Below are 20,393 nucleotides of genomic sequence, written 5' to 3' on the forward strand. Positions count from 1 at the left end.
CACTAGGTGGCTGAGTGGAAGACGCAGGACGAGACCCCTGCTTTTGTTGCTGCTTTCCCTGTTTCTTTTGTCTCCAATTTTGCTTTGTTGTATCAGGTCAGGAATGACAATAGTTGGTTTAACCCCTAAACTACTGCGGCCAATAGTTCGATATGCCTCCGCAATAATCTTAGGCAACTCTTTCGGCTTATTGAGTTCATCGATGCGGGCTAAGCCATTAGCCACTTGAAATTGTACCGCATCTCCCTTGAGATTACCAAGGACGAGAGAGGCAACTACGTCGAACACCCCGACAAGTCGCATTCACAACTCAACCGCCGCCTCCGGACCGTGATTATCCTGAACACGTTTAATAACGGAGGGGAGCACGGCCATAGACGGAGTGACAAAGCACTTCGAGTAGACCGCTGCAAAAACCTTACCCCAGGTGTCACAATCGGACACTTCTGGGACCAAGTCCTTGGGCAAACTTATGGTGAGTATTCTGTGTTTCTCCACTGTAGTAGAGTGTGGAAACACTGCTTCCAGTTGGTCAAATTTCTCGGCAAGCCAATAAGGCAAATTGTCCTTATTCTGGGGGCGCTTGCCCATCACCGAATTAACTATGACTGGGCTAATAACAACCGCAGGATGACCAGCTGGTAGACCCGCAACAGCAGTTGCCCCCACCTGCATGTTGCGCGAAACGTATTGCACCAAAGCCCTATATATTGTAATAAGGGTTGTATGGAGTGTACGCAATTCATCCACCGCAATAGTCAAATAGTGGGGGTGAGGCGTAAATCCGGCCAGCACCGGCCACATGGCCCCTGGAATTGACAAAGGGCTGAGTCTAGCCGGTGCAACCGCATGGGGAAGGGCGCCATTAAACCAAATGCTATGCTGCCAGGCAGAAAGTGGAATCTCCAGTGTCCTATATGGCGTATAATTTGCTGAGACCCGTGTGTGAGTATACGAGTGAAACGTTTTATCATCCGCATTAACTGCCGGGAGCGTCACCCAAGAGTAAAACAACTCATAAGGGTGAGAGCCATCAGCACTCACCACAAAAATAACGGCCATCCCATACTGCGTCAAATGATGCCGCAAAGGCGTACGACTATGCGCTGCAATTTTGACCACCATAAGGACACAGAGAAGAACAACAATGTAATTTACCGTAGCACACGGGTTCGGAAATATAAAAACACCTTTTTAATTTACAAGCTTGTATGAAACTATTATGTTACTAACAGGTAGGTGAAAATCCGTCACTCCCGTTATCCGGAAACAAGAGTGAGGGTGTTGTGGAATAATATAAGCGTTACTAAGGCGTTTCAAATCAAAAGACCAAACGTTAGGTGCGCCATGTTGCAAGGATTCTGCTTATGCATAGAACTATGCGCAGGAAACCAGGACCTCAGTGAATTGTGGTGTACCAAAAACTCACCTCAGTACCCAGAACCCCTATCCGACCAGCATCAGTGTCCCATTCGTTATCCGTATTATCTCAGAGGTCCCAATGTATAGACAACCTAGAACAAGTGACTTAGAGTATTCTCAGGAATGGTGGGAATCGGAAATACCTGTTCGCTATTATACATATATCAATCCACAACAAAGTAATCAGAGACATGGTAAAGTTTAAAAGGTTTATTTTATAAACTACGTGTCCTAAGATGCAGTACTTTGGCTAACATAAGCAGACAAATGATTATAATTAAAACCATCAGCATTGTTACAATACCATAGAAAATGAAAGGAGAAATCATAGTATAAATGACAGTGGCATACAGCCACTTTCCTTTTGCTAGTAAACTAATATTATTAGACTAGTAGTAGGTCTCTTAGGCTTGAATGGGGAACCCCATACCGTAAAGATCAGCTTTATGAGGATCACATCACAGGATCAGCTTTGCTCTGCGCCTGGAAATGTTCTTCTCCAGAATGTGTTTCCAACACATGCAAACTGTAATATTAAAGGCTCTCGATATTCAGGTATTTGCAGCTGTGTGCATATTATGACTAGAGAGTGGGCCGATCAACCTGGATTCAAAAACATACATTGTCTGGCTGCCCAAAGTGTTTTGCACACAATGTTCAGACCAAGGTCGCAGTGCACGTCTAGGGAGGTGAACAACAGACAGTTCTCATGTGAAACAAAGGCAAGCAAGCAGTTTCTCAAATAATAACATGTATCTGCAGTGTCGCGTGCAAAAGCAGCAAAAGTGGCAAGATGGCTTCCTAAAAGCTAATGCGCTTATGCTAACATAGCAATGTATGTAGCTACCTTCACTACACTGTAAGTGGGTGCATGAGTACCTGAATGGGTATGTGAGTGGGTCCATGAGTTTATGAATGAGTATGTGACTAAATGTATAAGTGTGTGAGAGGGTATGTGAATGGGTGTATGTGTTAGAGTGAGTTTATGACTGCATACATTAGTGTGTGACAGTGACCGGCGAGTGTGTACAAATATATATATTTTTCAATATATTTTCAACAATATTCGTGGTGACGACGGGATAGTTGCGATGTCCCACGATGGTACACGGGTCGCGCTGGTGATCGTGTTGTCATCGCGAATATCGTGCACAATTCAAAAAAATTATTTTGGACACAAAACATGTGTCACTAACACATCCATTTCGAGGGTGGGTGGTCCATCCCGGGCGGCACGGGTTTTGAGGGCAGTGGCCTCCCCCACGCTCTAACCTGCGGCCATCGCAGGTGGCCTGCCACAAGAATCGCCAGCACGCCCAGTGCAAACACAGGTGGCTCATGTGTTTGCACTGGGATGCAAATGCAGGGAGGAACATGGACGGCCGAAGGTCTAGCTATGCCACTGCATTTGAAAGCAGGCGTTAAAATGGAGAAACACTTATATTTCTTCTCGCTTTTCACACTACGTGTGCTGCAGTGTACAGTACACATACAAGAAAAAGTTCTAAAGTTAATCTAAGCCTAGTATTTTGTACTGAAAGTGTACCCTTCCAATTCAAAACCTCTGCTAAACTCACGCAGACACCTTTGCTCTATGGTGCAAAGGTGTGTGCGTGGCTCACGGCAGCATGATTCTGTGTCAGCACTGGGGAGAGAGCAGAATAGTGTCATACCTATGTAGACAGTATGCTGTCCTTCTGTCTCCCTCTAACGCAATACGTTGCAATACAGTGCAGCATATGAGCTGTGTGACAGATTTTTGAATCAGGGCACTAAATTTCAATATGAAAGTGTCATTTTGCTAAATTTTCATGGATTTTCATGAGGTTTTGTGAGGATAAAATACACACGGTGTGGCAAGATTTGCGTCCAACAAGAGCAGTGAAGCCAGAAACAGTACATCAGGTACCACACAGTGGAGCAATGGTAGTCTCAAAGCAAGAGCAGAGTTGTAAAGCTGGAGACTGTGTAGTCATGTGACATGGATAGACTTGGAGGAGACTACAGTTAAGTGATCTCATCTTAACGTGTTGCTTTATTGAGCTAATCTCTTTTGTGCTCCTTAATCCACCACAGCAGGCTAGCCTTTCCAGACCTCCAAGCTGGTAGCTCTTGCTGTTGCCTCAGTAGTCCTTAAGAACCAGCAGAGGCCCACTGGCCACATTCGGATTCCACAGGGTCATCCATTCTGTGGGGTATTTCTTCACTTTGCTTACACCTTGATTCTGATTGCCATCTTTCCACAGAGGAGAAGAATGTCCTATATATGTCATCCTGCCAGCAACAGACCCGCTAGACTAGCTATTTAGTGTGAGCTTGGACGTGTCCTTTCTACACCTCCTGTGCTCCAAGTTCCTCATCTTGCAAAATAAAGAGCACTCAGAAAAGTGGAGAAATTGGACTATGTGAAAAACCAGGCATTGACATTATGGGTTTCACTGTGTCCAATGCGAAGGTCATTTCAGCAATGTATGAGGAGAAAGGCTATTTAAACTACACCCCCCCCCCCCCACCCCCCCCCCCCCCCCGTCTGTAAAGGCCAACTGTTATTATTGTAAGCACAGTACAAGAAGCATACATGCAAGAAAACAGGAAGGTCCGCATAAACACCAGAAATGCTGCTGTGGATAATATTTACAGTGACCACGTGCCCTCCCCTCTTCCTCTCTCCAGCCCCCTCTCACCGTGCCAGAGTTCAACCCGCCAGGACACTCATCGCTGAGCTGCCGCTGTCCACCATCCAAATGCCTCTGACACACATCGGTGCCCACGCGCACATCCGCGTGACCACAACGTGTTGAAATCCCAGCTTCGCACCCCACTCACCCAATGTTCCTCGCTCAAAAATACGGTACATTTAGGGGAAGATTTATGAGCCCCTTGCGCCACTTTTGCGTCACTTTTAACATGGGAAAAGTGACGCAAAAGTGGCGCAAGTGTTTAAAGGAGCGAAAGTTATCAACCACAGCAACAGATGCAGGATGGGAAGGCAAAAGCTGTGCGGGTACCCCCCTTCCCCCTCCCCCCCATTGCTTAACAACGATTTTATCTTTGGCTGAAACAAATTAAAATCTTGTTCAACTGGACCATACAAAAACCAACGATTACATTCAATGGACAGAACAATAATCAGACCGGCACTTTACTTTCTCCGCATGTTTTGGAAACTAAACCATGCCCACCAGGCAGCAGAAATGTGCTAAAGCAATTATGCACATGGCATGAGAGTGTCAGAGGGAAACATCCCAACACATGTTAAAGATTTAACGCCGCGTCATCGCACCGCCCCCTCTCCCTCCCCGCAACACCCCCGCATCCACTCGAAAAAAAAGAAGGGTCGGCTTACAGCATCTTAGCCATGAACAAAGAAAAATATTGAGGTGCGCTTTGATTTTTTTATTTCTTCAGAATTCTGTTGCATTGGGAATGAGAACGGCGAACCGACCGAAAAAAAGACCGACAGTGTGCCTTGTGTTAAGGGAAAATATGATGCCACACGCTACAGACACCATGCCACCAACCAGTAAACTATTCCTAGAACACCAGGACAACTGGTAATAGACAAGGCAGAGTTCCGCGTCTCAAACTATAGGGTGAACCTAAGCACGCCTCCTGGAGCAGAGATATCATAGGAAGACCGATCGGAACGCTCTGGGCCATGGGAGAGGAAGTAAGAGATAACGGGTGGAGTGAAGGGTGAACAACATTTATTCATTTCAAGACAGTTTGAACTTTTGTATAATGCCTTGCACACGTGCACGCCTCTATCAATTCCAGAGCGTTGCTTCTTTCAAGTGAACGCTTTGAATAAAAGGTGCTCCCTTTTTATTCATTCCAAAACATGTCTAAAATATGAATGTAGTTTAATAAAAGTCAATAGCACATTTTACTTGAGGTACGTTGTTTTAAATTACGGTATTAGTATTTCAGACGGCGATAAACTTGAGAATGGAGCGAGTGGTATTCTAAAACCAGAAATGACCTCGTGTTGATGTTTCAGGAATGTGGGCAGCACTTTGAAATCTGCACATGAGCGCTGTCAGAACAAAGCTGGGTTAATGAATTACCCCAGAAGCCAGGGCTTACCGGATGGTCGGGGACTGCCTGCTCCGGAGGCTTTCCGGGCTGTCAAAGCCCTGCTGCAGGAGGGGTGTCCTCGGAGGGGTGTACGAGTGGTAGGCGGTCAGCACCACGCTGCCCGAATCCTTTATTTCCATGATAAAAGCAGGAGAGCTTGCCCGTAGCCTTGGTTCCTGTGGCCCCGGTGGCTAACTTGAAGCCCACTCTGTGCTGTGGACGGAGAGCGCCGGGGCTCACTCCTGCCCCTGTCACTGATGCACCGCCCCCTGTTTCAGCGCCCTCTGCCAGGCTCCCCATGCCCGCTATGTTTGAAGGCGGGGCCTTTAGAATCTATGCAAATATGGCGAGGCCGTGGGCGGGGAAGGGTAGGGTCCAGTCCCTTTCTTTCCTGCTGCTCATAAATAAGCAGAGGCGGGACCACCGTAACCACGCCCACAGATACTGTGATATCTGCATAAGTAATCCGCCCATAAACATAGACGCTGCTACAGTAGGGTCGCTTCTCGAAGAGGAGAGAAGATGCTGGGACAATAGGAGAGTGCTTCGACCAGCATGCTTCTGATAGCGCTTGCTCCGAGAGAGGTGGGCTACCAGGCACATTGTCACTTAATCTATTCAGTTTCAAAGTCGAGGTACTTTACAACGAGCCAACCAATTAACAGAGAGAGTCGAGCCAGAGCCGAGTCAAGAGTCTGGCTCGATTCTTAGAGGCCATTCATGAGCCGTGCCCTGAAAATGTTTGCTATGTAAATTATTCAACAAAGATTAAGTAAATTAAAATTTTAAAAAGACAATATTTCTTTAACATGTCACAACTTTAAAATGTAAACTTTTTTTAACTGTTTTAACTGCAATCTTTTATGACTGAAAAAATTTCGAAATAAAGATCAAATGATGATTTAAAATTAATACGCCACATTATAGCACAGCACTGAGAATTACTTATTAAAAGTGATTGTTTTGTAAACATGATCCACTAGGGAACTAAGATGCAAGACAGTTGCAATTTTAATTGTGTATGCATGCCCAGTTTATTAAAAAGGAACATTATGATCTATTAATAAATCAAATGCAATAGGTGTTTGTACAGCTGGTAATCTGCACTCACATATTTAAAAATGCTTTCATACGCTATCATGAAGATATAGGAGTTTTAGTGAAATAATTTTTTTTTGCCTAAGCACACACAATTTAAGCGGGGCAGCCGCAATTTATCCAGGTTCTCTGGTTTCGCTTTCTATAAATTAGCCAGTAAATTGGTATCTATTTGTCTTTACTTATATTAAGGCTTTGTTTTTACCTCTGTGTGTTTTCTTCAGTATTTATATAGTGTGAACCAGAGGTATTTCGTGCCTTTTACACGAGCACCACTTACATTAAACAAGGCCACACTCTAGTTACCTTACAAGGTCACGCTCATTGTTTGTGGGCACAGGGAGATTAAATGATTTGGCCAGAATCACAGAATGTTGAGCCGATGTTTGGACTCAAATATTTAAAAGAATCTCGAAAGGGAGACGCGAGGGAGCACCAGGCCCAAATGGCATTCCCCCAGTCGTGTTCAAACAAGAGCCGGAATAATGGGCTGCCGTTCTCAAACCAATGTTTGAAAAAATCTCGCAGACTTCAACAATCCCACGATCCTGGAGGGGAGCAGTTATCTCGCCAATCTTCAAAAAAGGAGACAAGAATGATCCAAGAAGTTATCGCCTTATAGCCTTACTTGATAATGAGGCAAAATACAACGCAGGCCTCTTGCTCCAGGAGTTAACATCCTGGGCGGAAGACACAACAGCAATTCCTTACAATCAAACAGGATTCCGCAAAAACATGGGGACGACGACTAATATTCTAGCCCTATCGCTTTTGATTGACTCAGCTCTTGTGGCAAAACAACCTTTATACCTGTGCTATATTGATTACAGCTCCGCCTTTGACACTGTCAATAGAAACATGTTGTGGCAAAAATTAAAGAAAATGAAAATTCCATCATTGCTGTTGAACCAATTAATTATCCTGCACAGCAACACCTGGGTTCAGGTCAAACTAGGCGCAGGGGAATTCTTATCCAAGAAGATCCCCACAAGCACAGGGGTAAAACAAGGATGCGTGCTCGCACCAACACTATTCAATCTCTTTATGGCTGAACTGGCAATGTTGCTGAATGAAAGCAACTCTCATGCACCCAAGTTAGGGGGCACTCAGCTGTCCAATTTATTCTACGCGGATGACTTGGTGCTGATCAGCCGGACCCCCATAGGCTTACAGCGACTGTTAGATATCACCTCGCAATACTCTAAAACAAACAAACTCAGTATCAATCAAGAAAAAACTAAAGTTATGTGCATAAATAATAGCAAAAAGAAATTATCAACCAGTTGGTTCCTGGACTCAAGGAAGCTGGACGTTACAATAAAATACAGATATCTGGGGGTCATCTTAGACCCCAGCGGCAGCTTCAAGCCACAATGTGAGGAAATAAAAAAGAGAGGACTAATGACAGCGGTATCCCTAAGAAACTTAAAAAATAAGATCACTGGACCCAACCTCGTTCCTTTAATAAAGGTGATACAGGCAAAATTGATCCCATCTATCACCTATGGAAGTGAAGCGATGAGAGGAAGGGACGCCAAAACGGTAGACGGAACAGTTACAAGAGCCATGCGCATGATCTTTGGCTTGCCAAGGTACACCTCACCCGTGCAGATTAGACTTGAATTTGGGCTGGTAAAGGAAGAGCTGGCACGTAAAGCTGTATACTTAAAAAGCTGGTATAAAATAAGCAGGGGGGAAGCAAACACACTCAACGCTCTCCTCTGGAAGGAACTGCAAACCAAAGAAAATTGCCCCGCAAGGCTTTTCCTAGGAGGACGCAATAAAACATCTGGGGGTGCGTCAACTGTGGGATCTACAAGGGCCTCTGGCGGGTTTTAAAAAAGCAGTAAACAACAGCGTTCGAAAAGAATCTCTCCTGCAGGACAAAGCTTTATTGACGGAGCGAGCTCATGGTTGGCTAACCATACAATCTTACTCCAAACTTAGGCCACAATCATATTTTCAGACCAGCTTTACCAAAAAAACAAAAGAGAAATTTCGGAAATAACGCCTAGGACTATTGCCTTCTGCAGACTATATGGCCCCTTGGCTGCGTCCTTCAATGCCAGCAAAGTGCCGTCTTTGTGGGAACGACGAAGAAAACATCATACACCTTATTACCATCTGTAAGAAGCTGTTGCAAGACCGCCGGAGCCTTCTGAGACCACTATTTAACAAAAACCGAATCAGGTCATGCAGGCAAGCTGCCCTGGCATGTTTTTCGGGTGACGAAGTTCAACTGAGCTGCCGATTAGTAAAATATATTGAAGCTGCAGAAGTCCGCCTTAATAAAAAGAAAGAACAAACTGAAAAAGCTAAATTGATGGAACCCAGTGCATCACTTGCATCCTCAGAGCTAAAATATTTGGATAATAATGAGGGCCCAATTGGCACAAAGGAGCCCACTGGAATTTAACGCTACAAAGAATAAGCATATGGGGATGAGAACGTCTTGTTACCTATGCGGATTATGGACTGCAATAATTAAATGCATCTTGAAGAGGAAAGTAGGTCAGCTCAATTACGTAAAGCTCCTCAATGGTAAGATAGAACGGACTTAGCAGTGGGCCAATCTTCCTTCCCGCTTGCTTTTTTAATAGTTTTAGACTTAGCAATTTTTTAAATTGTAGATTTTTACATCTTACCACAGTATTAATATAATCTTCTTTGCTGTTACAGACACACAAAACCGTTTTTATTGATGGTGGTTTGTAATGGTTTTTATTAACTGTACAATAAAGTATTACCTTACCTTACCTTACCTGGTGGACTCAAACCTGGATCCTCAGTTCCAAAGTCGGCAACTCTGGATGAAATGACCCTCCTGGGTGGATGAGTGGTGGCAGGCAGAAGCCACATGAAATCTTGGCTTGTTATGGGCTCGAGGTTCGAACAGCACCTCAAGCTGAGACAGAGCATGGCTTGAGCTTGGCTCGATTTTAATGGCTCGCCCACCCCCATCTAGTTCAATGTACCAATGTGAACATGTACTACATATTTACGTGTTCTTATCATTACCTCGGTGTGTCAGGGACCACTGCAGTCATAACTATGGCTGTAATTTACCGCACTGCTGCATGGAAACAAGGCCCATGGCACCATTGCTACGCCACCGGACACTTGTGTTGCTTGGAGACATTTAAGACACGGGCCAAGGGGCACCCTTGTAAAAATTATCACCTGTGTCACTTTCTCTATTTTAATCACGTTCCCCATCTCTGCCTATCTCTAACTCTGACTCTCTCCCTCGGTAACCCTACATCATCACTCTCTATCTTTCTACTTCTCTGTTTCTACACTACTTTTCTCTTGTTCATTCATCCGTCTCCCTATTGACCTCATTTCTCTTTATTACTTTCTTGATTTCTCTGTCAACCGCCGCACAGGTTGCTGTTGAACTCACATCTGTCTGTCTACCTTGCATCTCTTTCTTTCTCTTCCTTCTCCTTCTACCTCACCTTTCTATAGTTTACCTCTAGTTTTCTACCACACTAATCACTGAATCCCCACTATTCTCTACACACTACTTCTAGATCTACCACACTCGCTGACCACCTACATCACCTCTCTATGCCACCATGTACCTCTCTCTCTGCTTCACCTACTTTTGCCTCACGGAAAATTAAAACGTTTTACGTGTTAGAAATGAAAAGTACATTAGAAAGTGTAACGTGGGCACTGAAAATGACAAAAGAAAAGTAAGTGCTACATGAGTTTAGCTGAAAATTGTATTTTGTAAGTCTTTCTCTTGAAGTGCCTTTAAGTATGTGTGCTGTCATAACATATGATGAGCAAAAGAAACAGGCATTTATATGTGAATGATAGTGACACTAGTGTGAAAGATAGTGACATTTTTCAGTGTTTTGTTTACCCTAAACTTACATGAATTAATTATGACATGACAAATTATATTAATACATTTAATTGAGACAATAATATATGCAATGCAAGATTCATATTGTAGCACAAATTCATCGTGTACAAGCTGTATTTCATGAAAGCTTCAACTTTGCTTCCTTTTCCAATATGAACTTATGAACTGAGTAGTTTGAAGCCCATGGGAACTTTTTGTAAAGTTGCCACTTGTGTTCTAACTTCCATTTGCTTCCTTTGACATTTGCAGCACAGTTCGATTAAACTTGCAACAAAAACTATCACATGCTAGAACAGATGCTTGAGAAACTAGCAGACAAAAGATGAGAGCATAATTATTCATAACAGTAAACCTACAGTGATTCTAAGGAAATTACAAGTTATTAATTACTTAATTCTTCCCGATTTGTATACTTTTTACCTACTACATCATCTCATCCTATCGAAGATGACTAATGTGACAGAGTGGTCTGACAAATTCGGTGATAATGTGTTAACCCAAAACTAGTGAAGTATAAATGCCCACATTTTTTAGATTGAAAAGAGACTGTGGAGAGAGAGAGGGTGCATGGACATTTGGTTCATTTGCTTACTAGTTTGCAGAAATAGAGGCTGACGGCTTGGACATCTAAAGACAAAGTGAACTGTGACGTGATACTGCGATCTGCTGCTGGCTGGTATGCTAGCGTAGTGGAACCTTTTAGGCTAAAAGGGTTCACTTCATACTGGTGTGACTTTGATGGACTTTGACATGTGTTCCTGTCTTTAACATCTGGAACTGGTCACTTGGAACTATCTGAACTTTCCCAAGGGTTTGTATGAGACTTGACAGATTTCCTATTGATCTCAATTTTATATCTACCTTGGCTGAGGAAGATGTATCCCTTCATCCTTGGATCTCACAGAGCTCAATATTTTCCTATTAAACCTAATTTATTTTAATGCAGGATTATGTGTCATTTCCTTAAATGTTACTTTCTTTTGAATAAAACATTAAACAATAAGATATAAAGTGAACTTTGCTGATTCTGACTCATCATTTGGTTGTGGGTATAATCTATGTCTGATATGCTGTTAACCTGAGTATAGACTTTCGTAAATTTTGAAGGATAAATGATGAAAGTATCAATTATCATATTCCTGGTCCTCATTTGGTAATTGCTCATCCACTGAATATTCCAGTCCCTTTCAGCACCGAACAAGATCCATCAGAGGACCAATAAGGTTTGACAGGTAGAAAAAGTAAAATTGAGTTAAGAATAAATTAATGAAATTATAGACAAAAAAGAGCCCAACACACTAAAGCTACAGCAGTTTTTCTGGTAAAGTGTCGGATGGTTACTTGTCTGACAAAACTGGAATATAAGGAGGATGCCTGTTGAGATCACTATAGATTTACCAAAATCCCAAGTTCGGTGACATATGACCGAGTGCCAGTTCTGAAGAGAAAACGAAGAGACGACGAAACAAGCGGTGTGAGCTTTAATAGGGTTGTGTCATATTGGTGCTTAAATGTGTAATTAATGAGAATTGGTAGAGTGATGTTTTTAGTGTTTAATATTGAATGAGTTGTTAAATTGAAGTTTTCAGGTCCAACGTGGCCTAAGATACTGGGATATACACCTAAGGATGGTCTCAGTGTGGCACACACTGAGTACGTTTGTCTGCTGCTTCAAAGGTGCTGTGCATGAGACGTCAATGACAGTACCACCAGAGAAGGGAACTTGATGAAAGTGTAAAGTAAAAAACATCTTTGGGATTGTTCTCAAAGTGCACAGAGAATTAATCAAAAGGATTATAAGGTCAAATCGCACTGGTCGAGATTTTGCTTAGGTTGTGTGAATACATTCTTATAGTATGGAGATTTATCATTTCTTTTTAGTGGAGCAGACAAGAGTTTATTTGTGAATTAACTACATGTTTGAGCTCAGAGTTTGAATAAGTTGGATTGTAAAGGAGGGGTTAGCTGCTGCGAGTAAGTCATTTGACGTCATACGGTGTTGCGCTGCGATAGGACGCTTGCTGTGAAAACCAAGCTAGGATTGGTTGATAGTGTCATAGCGAGCCACACAGCGATTGGAGATTGTATAACAACAAGGATGTATTTCTTGGAAAAACGAGTTAGATCATTTGCAAAGGACATTAGAAAATGTATTCAGAATCATGAACATTTTAAAGTGTATAAAAACAATGATATATGGAGATGTGCCTGTACCTAGAGATGGGGTACCTATATCAACCAAAGGCACACCTGCTTTGTATATGACTTTAGAGAAAAGGTATCATACATGCACTGGGTTAGAGAATTGGATGAAGTATACTGAGAAAGATGGACCTTTAGCCTTTCCTCAGTATGGCACATTCAATGTACGAATTCTTGAACATTTGAGGAGACAGATAAATGATATTAAACCACTCCCAAGACCTATGCAATTCCAAGCCCTCGAAGAAGGGGAAGATGTTGCTCATCAGAAGGAGAACAGAAATATCGAGGAAAAACAGAATACTTTAAATAGGTATGTATATGCTAAGTAGAATGCTCAAAAGAAAATGTTGAGAAGGGATATTGCAGAGAGAGCACAAATGTATCCTGTATTAGTTACATAAAAGAGTGAGGGGAAAAATGTAAAGAGCAGAAAAAATATTGTGAGAACTCTCAAGCATTAACGTTAACCGATGACGGTGATGATAAGTTCGATGATTAGTTTCTGAGTGAATTATTAATTAATCAACCTCCACCATATAACGAAGAACAGTCACAGACAGGGTCAAATCCTTTTGTGGGAACTCAACCAGATGCACCTTCATTGTCAAATAGTTTAAATCCTACTAATCCTTTCCTGATTGAGGAGCAAGGCCCTAGAGGAGCACGGTTTAATAAACCCATAAGTTGAATGCTCCAGATGCTCTTTCAGTCCCAGTAACTATAGGACCTGTGGTTTGTTTGTATCAATCAGGTACGGGAGGACAGCAGGTACATTCTTTAACTGTTCCCACTGGATTGGGGGGAGCAAACATTATTCCACAGGGATCGAGTAGAGAACAAATTAATTCCTAATGGTGGTACCTTATATTAAGAGAATGAATCAGGAGTTAGTGTAGAGACAAATCAAACTACTGTATCACACAATCACACAATCAAGTACCATAGAGGGAAATATGATATCTAGAGGACCGCCAGCTATGGCTAGAAAAACTTTACAAATGGTAACTCGAGTTTCTGAGACACGTTACCTCAAGAGCGGTGGGAGCCAGTGGAGGATCACAAGAGGGTGTATTAAATCAACCAATAGGGCCTAACCTACAGGAACTTTGTGACTGGATTAAGGATTGAGCCCCTTCTACATTCGCCAAGGGTACGGAAGATCAGGGAACATCAGTGGTGAAAAACCCAAATGAAAAATCACTCGATGTAGCGAAACCTAAAGTGGAGTTAGAAGAAATGATCTTGGGTACTATCAGTCCTGGAAGGATTGTTAGTTATGGGGATGATGAATTGTTATTTGTATGTAAAGACATTGCCAGGAGAGCTAGAAATACTCAAGTTGCAATGAAATATGAGGTGGATATTCAAAAATCAAAGATATTTCAAGAAATATATCAATTGGACTTTACTGATAAGGATCTTGAAAGTTTGAAACCCTCAGGTAAAAGGTTACAGATTAAAGAGTTGTTGGCAACACTTAGAAAATGGGGAGGGTTGGAAAGATGGGAAGGCAGATGGGCTAAAAAGAAGGAAACAAACAAAATGACTATGTCGATGTATCCAATTTTTGGGAGAGGAATAGAAAAAGCAGAAACAAAAATATTTTGCCAGGAAGATGTTATGTTCATGTTCCATGGACTAGACCTGATATACTGTCCTTTACAAATTATTTCCTAAAATTAAGACAAAAAACTGTTGAATGTTATAGACAAGTTGAGAGGTTAGTGAAAGTTTTGAAGGTTTTATTAAAGGATTTGGATACCTTGTTTAAAATTGTGGTTCCAAGTGATTCTTGGACCCAATGTAAGATTGCTGTAGATTGACAAGAAACATGACCTATGAGAGATCCGAGAACTGGTACACCATCACCCAAAGTAATGCAAAAATATAATCAGGTCATTACTTATTTATGCTTAAATGTTTTTATTGGTTTTCGATAAGCATAGAACTTACAAAATTGGAGATCGTTTTGTAGACGCAGTATTACACCCCAACACGTGGGCTAGCATATATCAAGGCTCAACCACAGCAAGCAATAGTCTCAAAACATAAAACAAGAACCCTCCTCCCATTCCCCTCCCCCTCTAATGAGTTTAATTCTGTCCCATATTTATTTCACCATGGCAATATTAGCGGCATTCAACATTCGACAAATCGCATTAGTTCATGGTAAATCCTGTGCATATAAGCCACGTCCATCTGCAGTTTATAGCCTTGTAATGTCCATTGCATTGTATTGCAGCCTGTCGCTCTAGATAAAAGTATAGCAAAACTTAATATTCAAACCGTACCCGTACCCCCTCCCCTTTTCCCCCTCCCCCTGGTACTCTTCATGCTTCATCAACTGTATAATCAGTCCTCATGGTTCAGACTGCTCTGTCTGTACTGAGTCTGTCTCAGTGATTTCTTTAAGATTCATCAGTCTGAGAAGGTGAAGGTATTTCAGGCATGTGATTAAGTGGAATTCCGCGGAAAACAGCTCGATGAGCGGTTTCCACACCTCTTTGAATGTGTCTTCAGAGTTTGTGAGGGAAGCGTGTATTCGTTCCATGCCCATAATGTACCACAGTCTGTGGAGCCATCTCTGGAATGTGGGTATAATCTGTGTCCCCCAGTGAGTTAGGATATTCTGGAGCTCGGCTCCTAAGGCCAGACCCATCTGCTTCCCCTTTCTAGATTTCAGTGGGAACATTAAGACGTTAGGCAAACCCAGGATTACCTAGGCCGGGAATCTCGGGATCTGTGTCTCGAATCTTAGGTCTACCTCGTCCGTCATTACTTATTTAAAAGGGAAAATTTCTCCAAAAGAAACTGATTGGGTAACAATTGATAGAACAATACAAGAGTTGAAGGAGATAATGCATGCATAATATGAGAGGCTTTTAAAGGCATTTTAGCAGTACAGTGGAATGGAAAACCTGTCTCGAAAAAGGGACATTTCGTATATCGATTTTTGTATGGATTGAAACCTGAAATAAGTGCTATGATACAACAGCATTTGATTTGTTGACAAAGTAAATCCATAGATGAGATTCTTCGGTATGTAAAATATTGTGGAGATACAGTAGATTCCAAGCATAAGAGATTAAAAGGAAAGCTGATGATTGCTCAGATGAGTGCAAAAAGAACAATTGATGGACTGAATGCAGAACAATGTCATGCATTCACCCCAGTACAGAGATCTGGGCCTAAATCCATTGTTTTTTTGCTCACAATGCCATTCCAGTTTGGACCCAGCCATATGCAAATCAGTCTTGACCCTGCGCCCCAATGGGAACAGTCCAGCACGAACTGCCAGGCCAGGTCCTCCCTGGACTTGAAACAAGCATCCTAGGACCGGTTTCGCGCTTTCAGCCCTCATCAGCCAGGATAGCTTGACTCCAGTGACATGGAGAGCATAACCCACGTCTGGGCATACCCGTCCCGCTGATGGTGACAAATGCAAAAAAGAACAATTGATGGACAGAATGCAGAACAATGTCATACATTCACCCTAGTACAGAGATCTGGGCCTAAATACATCATTGTTTTGCTCACCATGCCATTCCAGTTTGCCACTAGAATCAAGCTATCCTGGCTGATGAGGGGTGAAACTCCTGGTCCTAGGATGCTTGATTCCGGTCCAGGGAGGACCTGGCTTGGCATTTCAGGCTGGACTGTTCCCATGAGGCACAGGGTCAAGACTGATTTGCATATGGCCAGGTCTAAACTGGGGTGGTATGGTGAGCAAAAGAATGATGGATTCAACCTAGATCTCTTGACTGGGGGTGAATGTTTTGATTTGTTATGCATTCCATCCATCAATTGTGTGTCTTTTGCTTCCTCGCCCTAAGTGCTCCGGGTATGCCCAGACGTGGGTCCCGGGCTCACTGTGCCACTGGAATCAAGCTATCCTGGTTGATGAGGGGTGAAACCCCGAAACCGGTCCTAGGATGCTTGATTCCTGTCCAGGGAGGACCTGGCTTGGCAGTTCGGGCTTGACTGTTCCCATGAGACGCAGGGTCAAGACTGATTTGCATATGGCCAGGTCTAAACTGGGGTGGTATGGTGAGCAAAAGAATTATGGATTTAACCAAGATCTCTTGACTAGGGGTGAATGTTTTGATTTGTTCTGCATTCCGTCCATCAATGGTGTGTCTTTTGCTTCCTCGCCCTAAGTGCGCCGGGTATGCCCAGACGTGGTGTCCCGGGCTCACAGTGCCACTGGAATCAAGCTACCCTGGCTGATGAGGGTTGAAACCCGAAACCCGTCCTAGGATGCTTGATTCCGGTCCAGGGAGGACCTGGCTTGGCAGTTGGGGCTGGACTGTTCCCATGAGGTACAGGGTCAGGACTGATTTGCATATGGTCAGGTATAAACTGGGGTGGTATAGTGAGCAAAAGAATGAGGGATTTAACCCAGATCTCCTGACTGGGGGTGAATGTTTTGATTTGTTCTGCATTCCGTCCATCAATTGTGTGTCTTTTGCTTGATTGCTCAGATGAGGGCAGCAAAGAAAGGTTATATGGGAGTTGATGCTGATTCAATCAATCAATCAATCAATCAATCAATCAATCATGGGAATTTTAAGAGCACTACTCACCTGTGAGGGTCTCAAGGCGCTGGGGATGAGGGGCCGCAGCTCTGTTTAGTCTAAGAGCAAGGTCTTGAGTGTCTTCTTGAAGATGTTCAGGGAGGGGGCGAGCCTGATGTTGATCGAGAGCTCGTTCCAGGTCCTGGCCGCGATGTAGGAGAAGGCTCTTCCACATGCTCTGGCTCTGCGGATGCTAAGGATTTCGGCGAGGGCGAGGTCAGCGGATTGTACTGTTGTTGAACAGGGAATGGTCAAACAAATACCGGTATGCGAGGAGCAGCAGGAGGACAACAACAGAATGCCACATCTCAAGGCACAGGTAGAGAGACTTCAATCGAAATGTTGAAAAGACCAATCCATGTCATATTTGCATCAAGTTCAGGCATTGGAAGCGCAAGCGTAGATTTAATTCACAAAATCAGGTGAATAGACAAATGTCTCAGGGTAAAAAATACACAGCCCCATGCAGGTGATATGATACAGAATCAGCAGACTCAAAGGGAGAAAAAAATAAATTTAAATATGCCACAAGCTTCTATGCCACACATGAATGTTCAGGTTCAAAAATATAATGTGAATATAGGATTCTATACTGATGACCAGGTTGACACAAACCCAAATGTTACTCAGCAATACCTGATACAGAGTGATGACAGTAATTCTGATTTGTTCCAACGGCAGTGCCTGAGAGGGAAGGAGGAATGCGTGCTTGGCGCATCCTTAGAGGGTAGACCAGAGCGGTCCTTATGTGGACAGCAAGGTAAATGGAACATCCATTTAATTTCTTGTCGACACTGGTCCTACCCATTCCTCTGTGAAAACAGAGGAAGTTCCCAACCTACCCCTCTCGGGAGACAGAATCCATGTTGTCGGAGTTTCTAATCGATAAGTGTCAATCCCTGTAACTGAGCCTGTTAAAGTACAAATCGGGTCATTTGAGGATTTGCACAAATTTGTGATATGTGCTTCTAGTCCAGTAAATCTTTACAGACGAGATCCGTTGTGCAAATTGAACTATTCCATTTATTATACTCCAAAGGTAATAGAGTTTCATACCAATGATGAAGATATTGTATTAAAAATGTCAAAACAAAAGACTTAAGCTGAAGGATTATTTCCCGTATAAACAAGTGATGATTTACCCTTAAAATTGAGAGATACTGTGCTACCTGAAGTTTGCGATTTCACGGAAAAAGATATTGGTTTGATCAAAGGAGTGGCTCCTATACAAATTACCCTGAAGCCAAATGCAGAATTTCCTCCAATCCCACAACATAATTTGAGCCCAGAGACAATTGAAGGTATAATACATTTAATCAAGTAGTTTATTGAACAAGAGATCTTGAGAGAGATTATGGGAAGCCCATTTAATTCATGTATTATGGGAATTCAGTAACCAAGCAGGAAGTATCGAATCGTGCAGGATTTGTGTAAAGTTATTCAGATTGTGACGCCATGCTGTCAAATCGTGCCAAATTCAGCCATAATAGTGTGTCAGATTCCATGTGAAGCTGAATGGTTTTCTGTCATTGATTTATGTTGTCTTCTTTTCCATTCCCTTGGACCCGAATAGCCAATATTTATTTGCTTTCCAGTTTGGAAACCGTATCTTGGCATGGAGCCGAGTTCCACAAGGGTATGCAGAGAGTCCTTCCATCTTGAATCAGATATTGAAGAAGAACCTGGAGATATTGGTGATGCCAAATCACTTGGTGCTGGTTCGGTACATTGATGACTTGCTGGTAGCGTCAGGTACTCAGGACGCTTGTATATGTGATACCATTGCATTACTGAATCATTTGGCAGTGAGTGGACATAAATTGTCCCCAGCAAAGTTACAATTGTGCAGGAGAGAAGTCATATATTTAGAACATCACATTGAGAAGGGAGCCAGAAAAGTGTTTCAGGATCAGATTACTGCCATTCCGTGTACCCAGCACACAGCAGGAAGTTTGCATGTTACTGGGAATAGTTGGCTATTGTTGATAATGGACTCCAAGTTTTTCATTGACAGCCAAACCACTTCAACGGCTTACACATAAAGATGTGTCGGATCCAGTTCCATGGAATGATGAATGCATGCACTCTTTTAACAAACTACGAGAGAGTTTGTGTCCAGCTCCAGAATTGGGAATGTAAAACTTCAACAAAAGTTTCGCTCTGTTCTGCAGTGAGTGCGAAGGCTGAGCATTGTCAGTTTTAACGCAAATGCATCGTACTGCGCGCAGATCGCTTGCATATTTCTCTGCTCCGTTAGATCCTGTAGCTACCGCATTGCCTGGATGTCTAAAGGCTGTTCCTACCACATGTTTGAGTTTGGAACAGTGCGAAAGCATTGTGATGGGTCATCCGTTGAAAGTGCATGTGCCACAATGTTGAGATTTTGCTTACTCGTACTCGAACGCAATATCTCACAAGTAGCTGATTCACCAAGTAAGAACAAGTGATTTTGGTTGCTGAAAACATGTCACTGGTGTGATGTACGAGTTAGAATTCGGCTACATTGATGCCTTCACCAGGGAACAAAGTTGTGATTGATGAAGCAGATCATGACTGCTTGGATGTGAGTTGTGTACGAAGTCTCGACCGGACATCTTAGATGTTCCGCTGTCTTAGTCAGAACATGTATTGTTGGTGGATGGATCATGTTTGAGAGATGCAGGAGGAAACTTGAGAGCTACATATGCCATCTGTATGGTTCTAGGAGTGGTGGAAGCTTAATGGTTTCAAGGAGTTTATTCAACTCAGGTTGCTGAGTTGATCGCATTTACCAGAGCTTGCAGCATTACTGAACAATTAAGAGTTACCATTTTCACTGTCAGGCAATATGGTTGTGGAATTTTCCATGACTTTGGGCAGTTGTGATTTCAGCATGGGTTCAGGACCTCTTCGGGTTCACCCATCCGAAATGGAGAGAGTGTGAAAAATCTACTGCTGTCATTACAACTGCCTGCCCAAATTGCGGTGGTAAAGTGCCCAGCCTATTGATAGGGAAATGATTATGTGACGGTTGGTAACTGCTATGCAGACAAGACCGCGTGCTATTGCACCGTAAATTCTTACATTTTTAATGGGGACCCACTGAAAGAACAAACCAATGTCACAGAATGCAGGCTGATGTTCTCAGTTGTGGAAATATGGGA

General features: G+C 42.9%; 1 protein-coding gene across 3 annotated transcripts in view; it reads right to left on the reverse strand.

The window, feature by feature from the left end:
* ARHGAP28 (Rho GTPase activating protein 28) overlaps positions 1-20,393 on the reverse strand; it is a 1,146,988-nt gene that overhangs the window by 465,444 nt on the left and 661,151 nt on the right. The window contains exon 1 of one of the 3 annotated variants that reach the window (XM_085606001.1): positions 5,509-5,788. The exons of 1 other annotated variant lie outside the window; for it this stretch is intronic. In XM_085606001.1, coding sequence (XP_085462127.1) covers positions 5,509-5,639 — 131 coding nt within the window. In that variant the 5' untranslated portion in view covers positions 5,640-5,788. Of the gene's footprint in view, positions 1-4,106; positions 4,200-5,508; positions 5,789-20,393 lie in introns of those variants that run through there. One more of the 3 variants, XM_085606004.1, reaches the window with a different exon arrangement.

Source organism: Triturus cristatus, chromosome 5_1 (genome assembly GCF_964204655.1).
Source record: "Triturus cristatus chromosome 5_1, aTriCri1.1, whole genome shotgun sequence".
Lineage (NCBI taxonomy): Eukaryota > Metazoa > Chordata > Amphibia > Caudata > Salamandridae > Triturus > Triturus cristatus.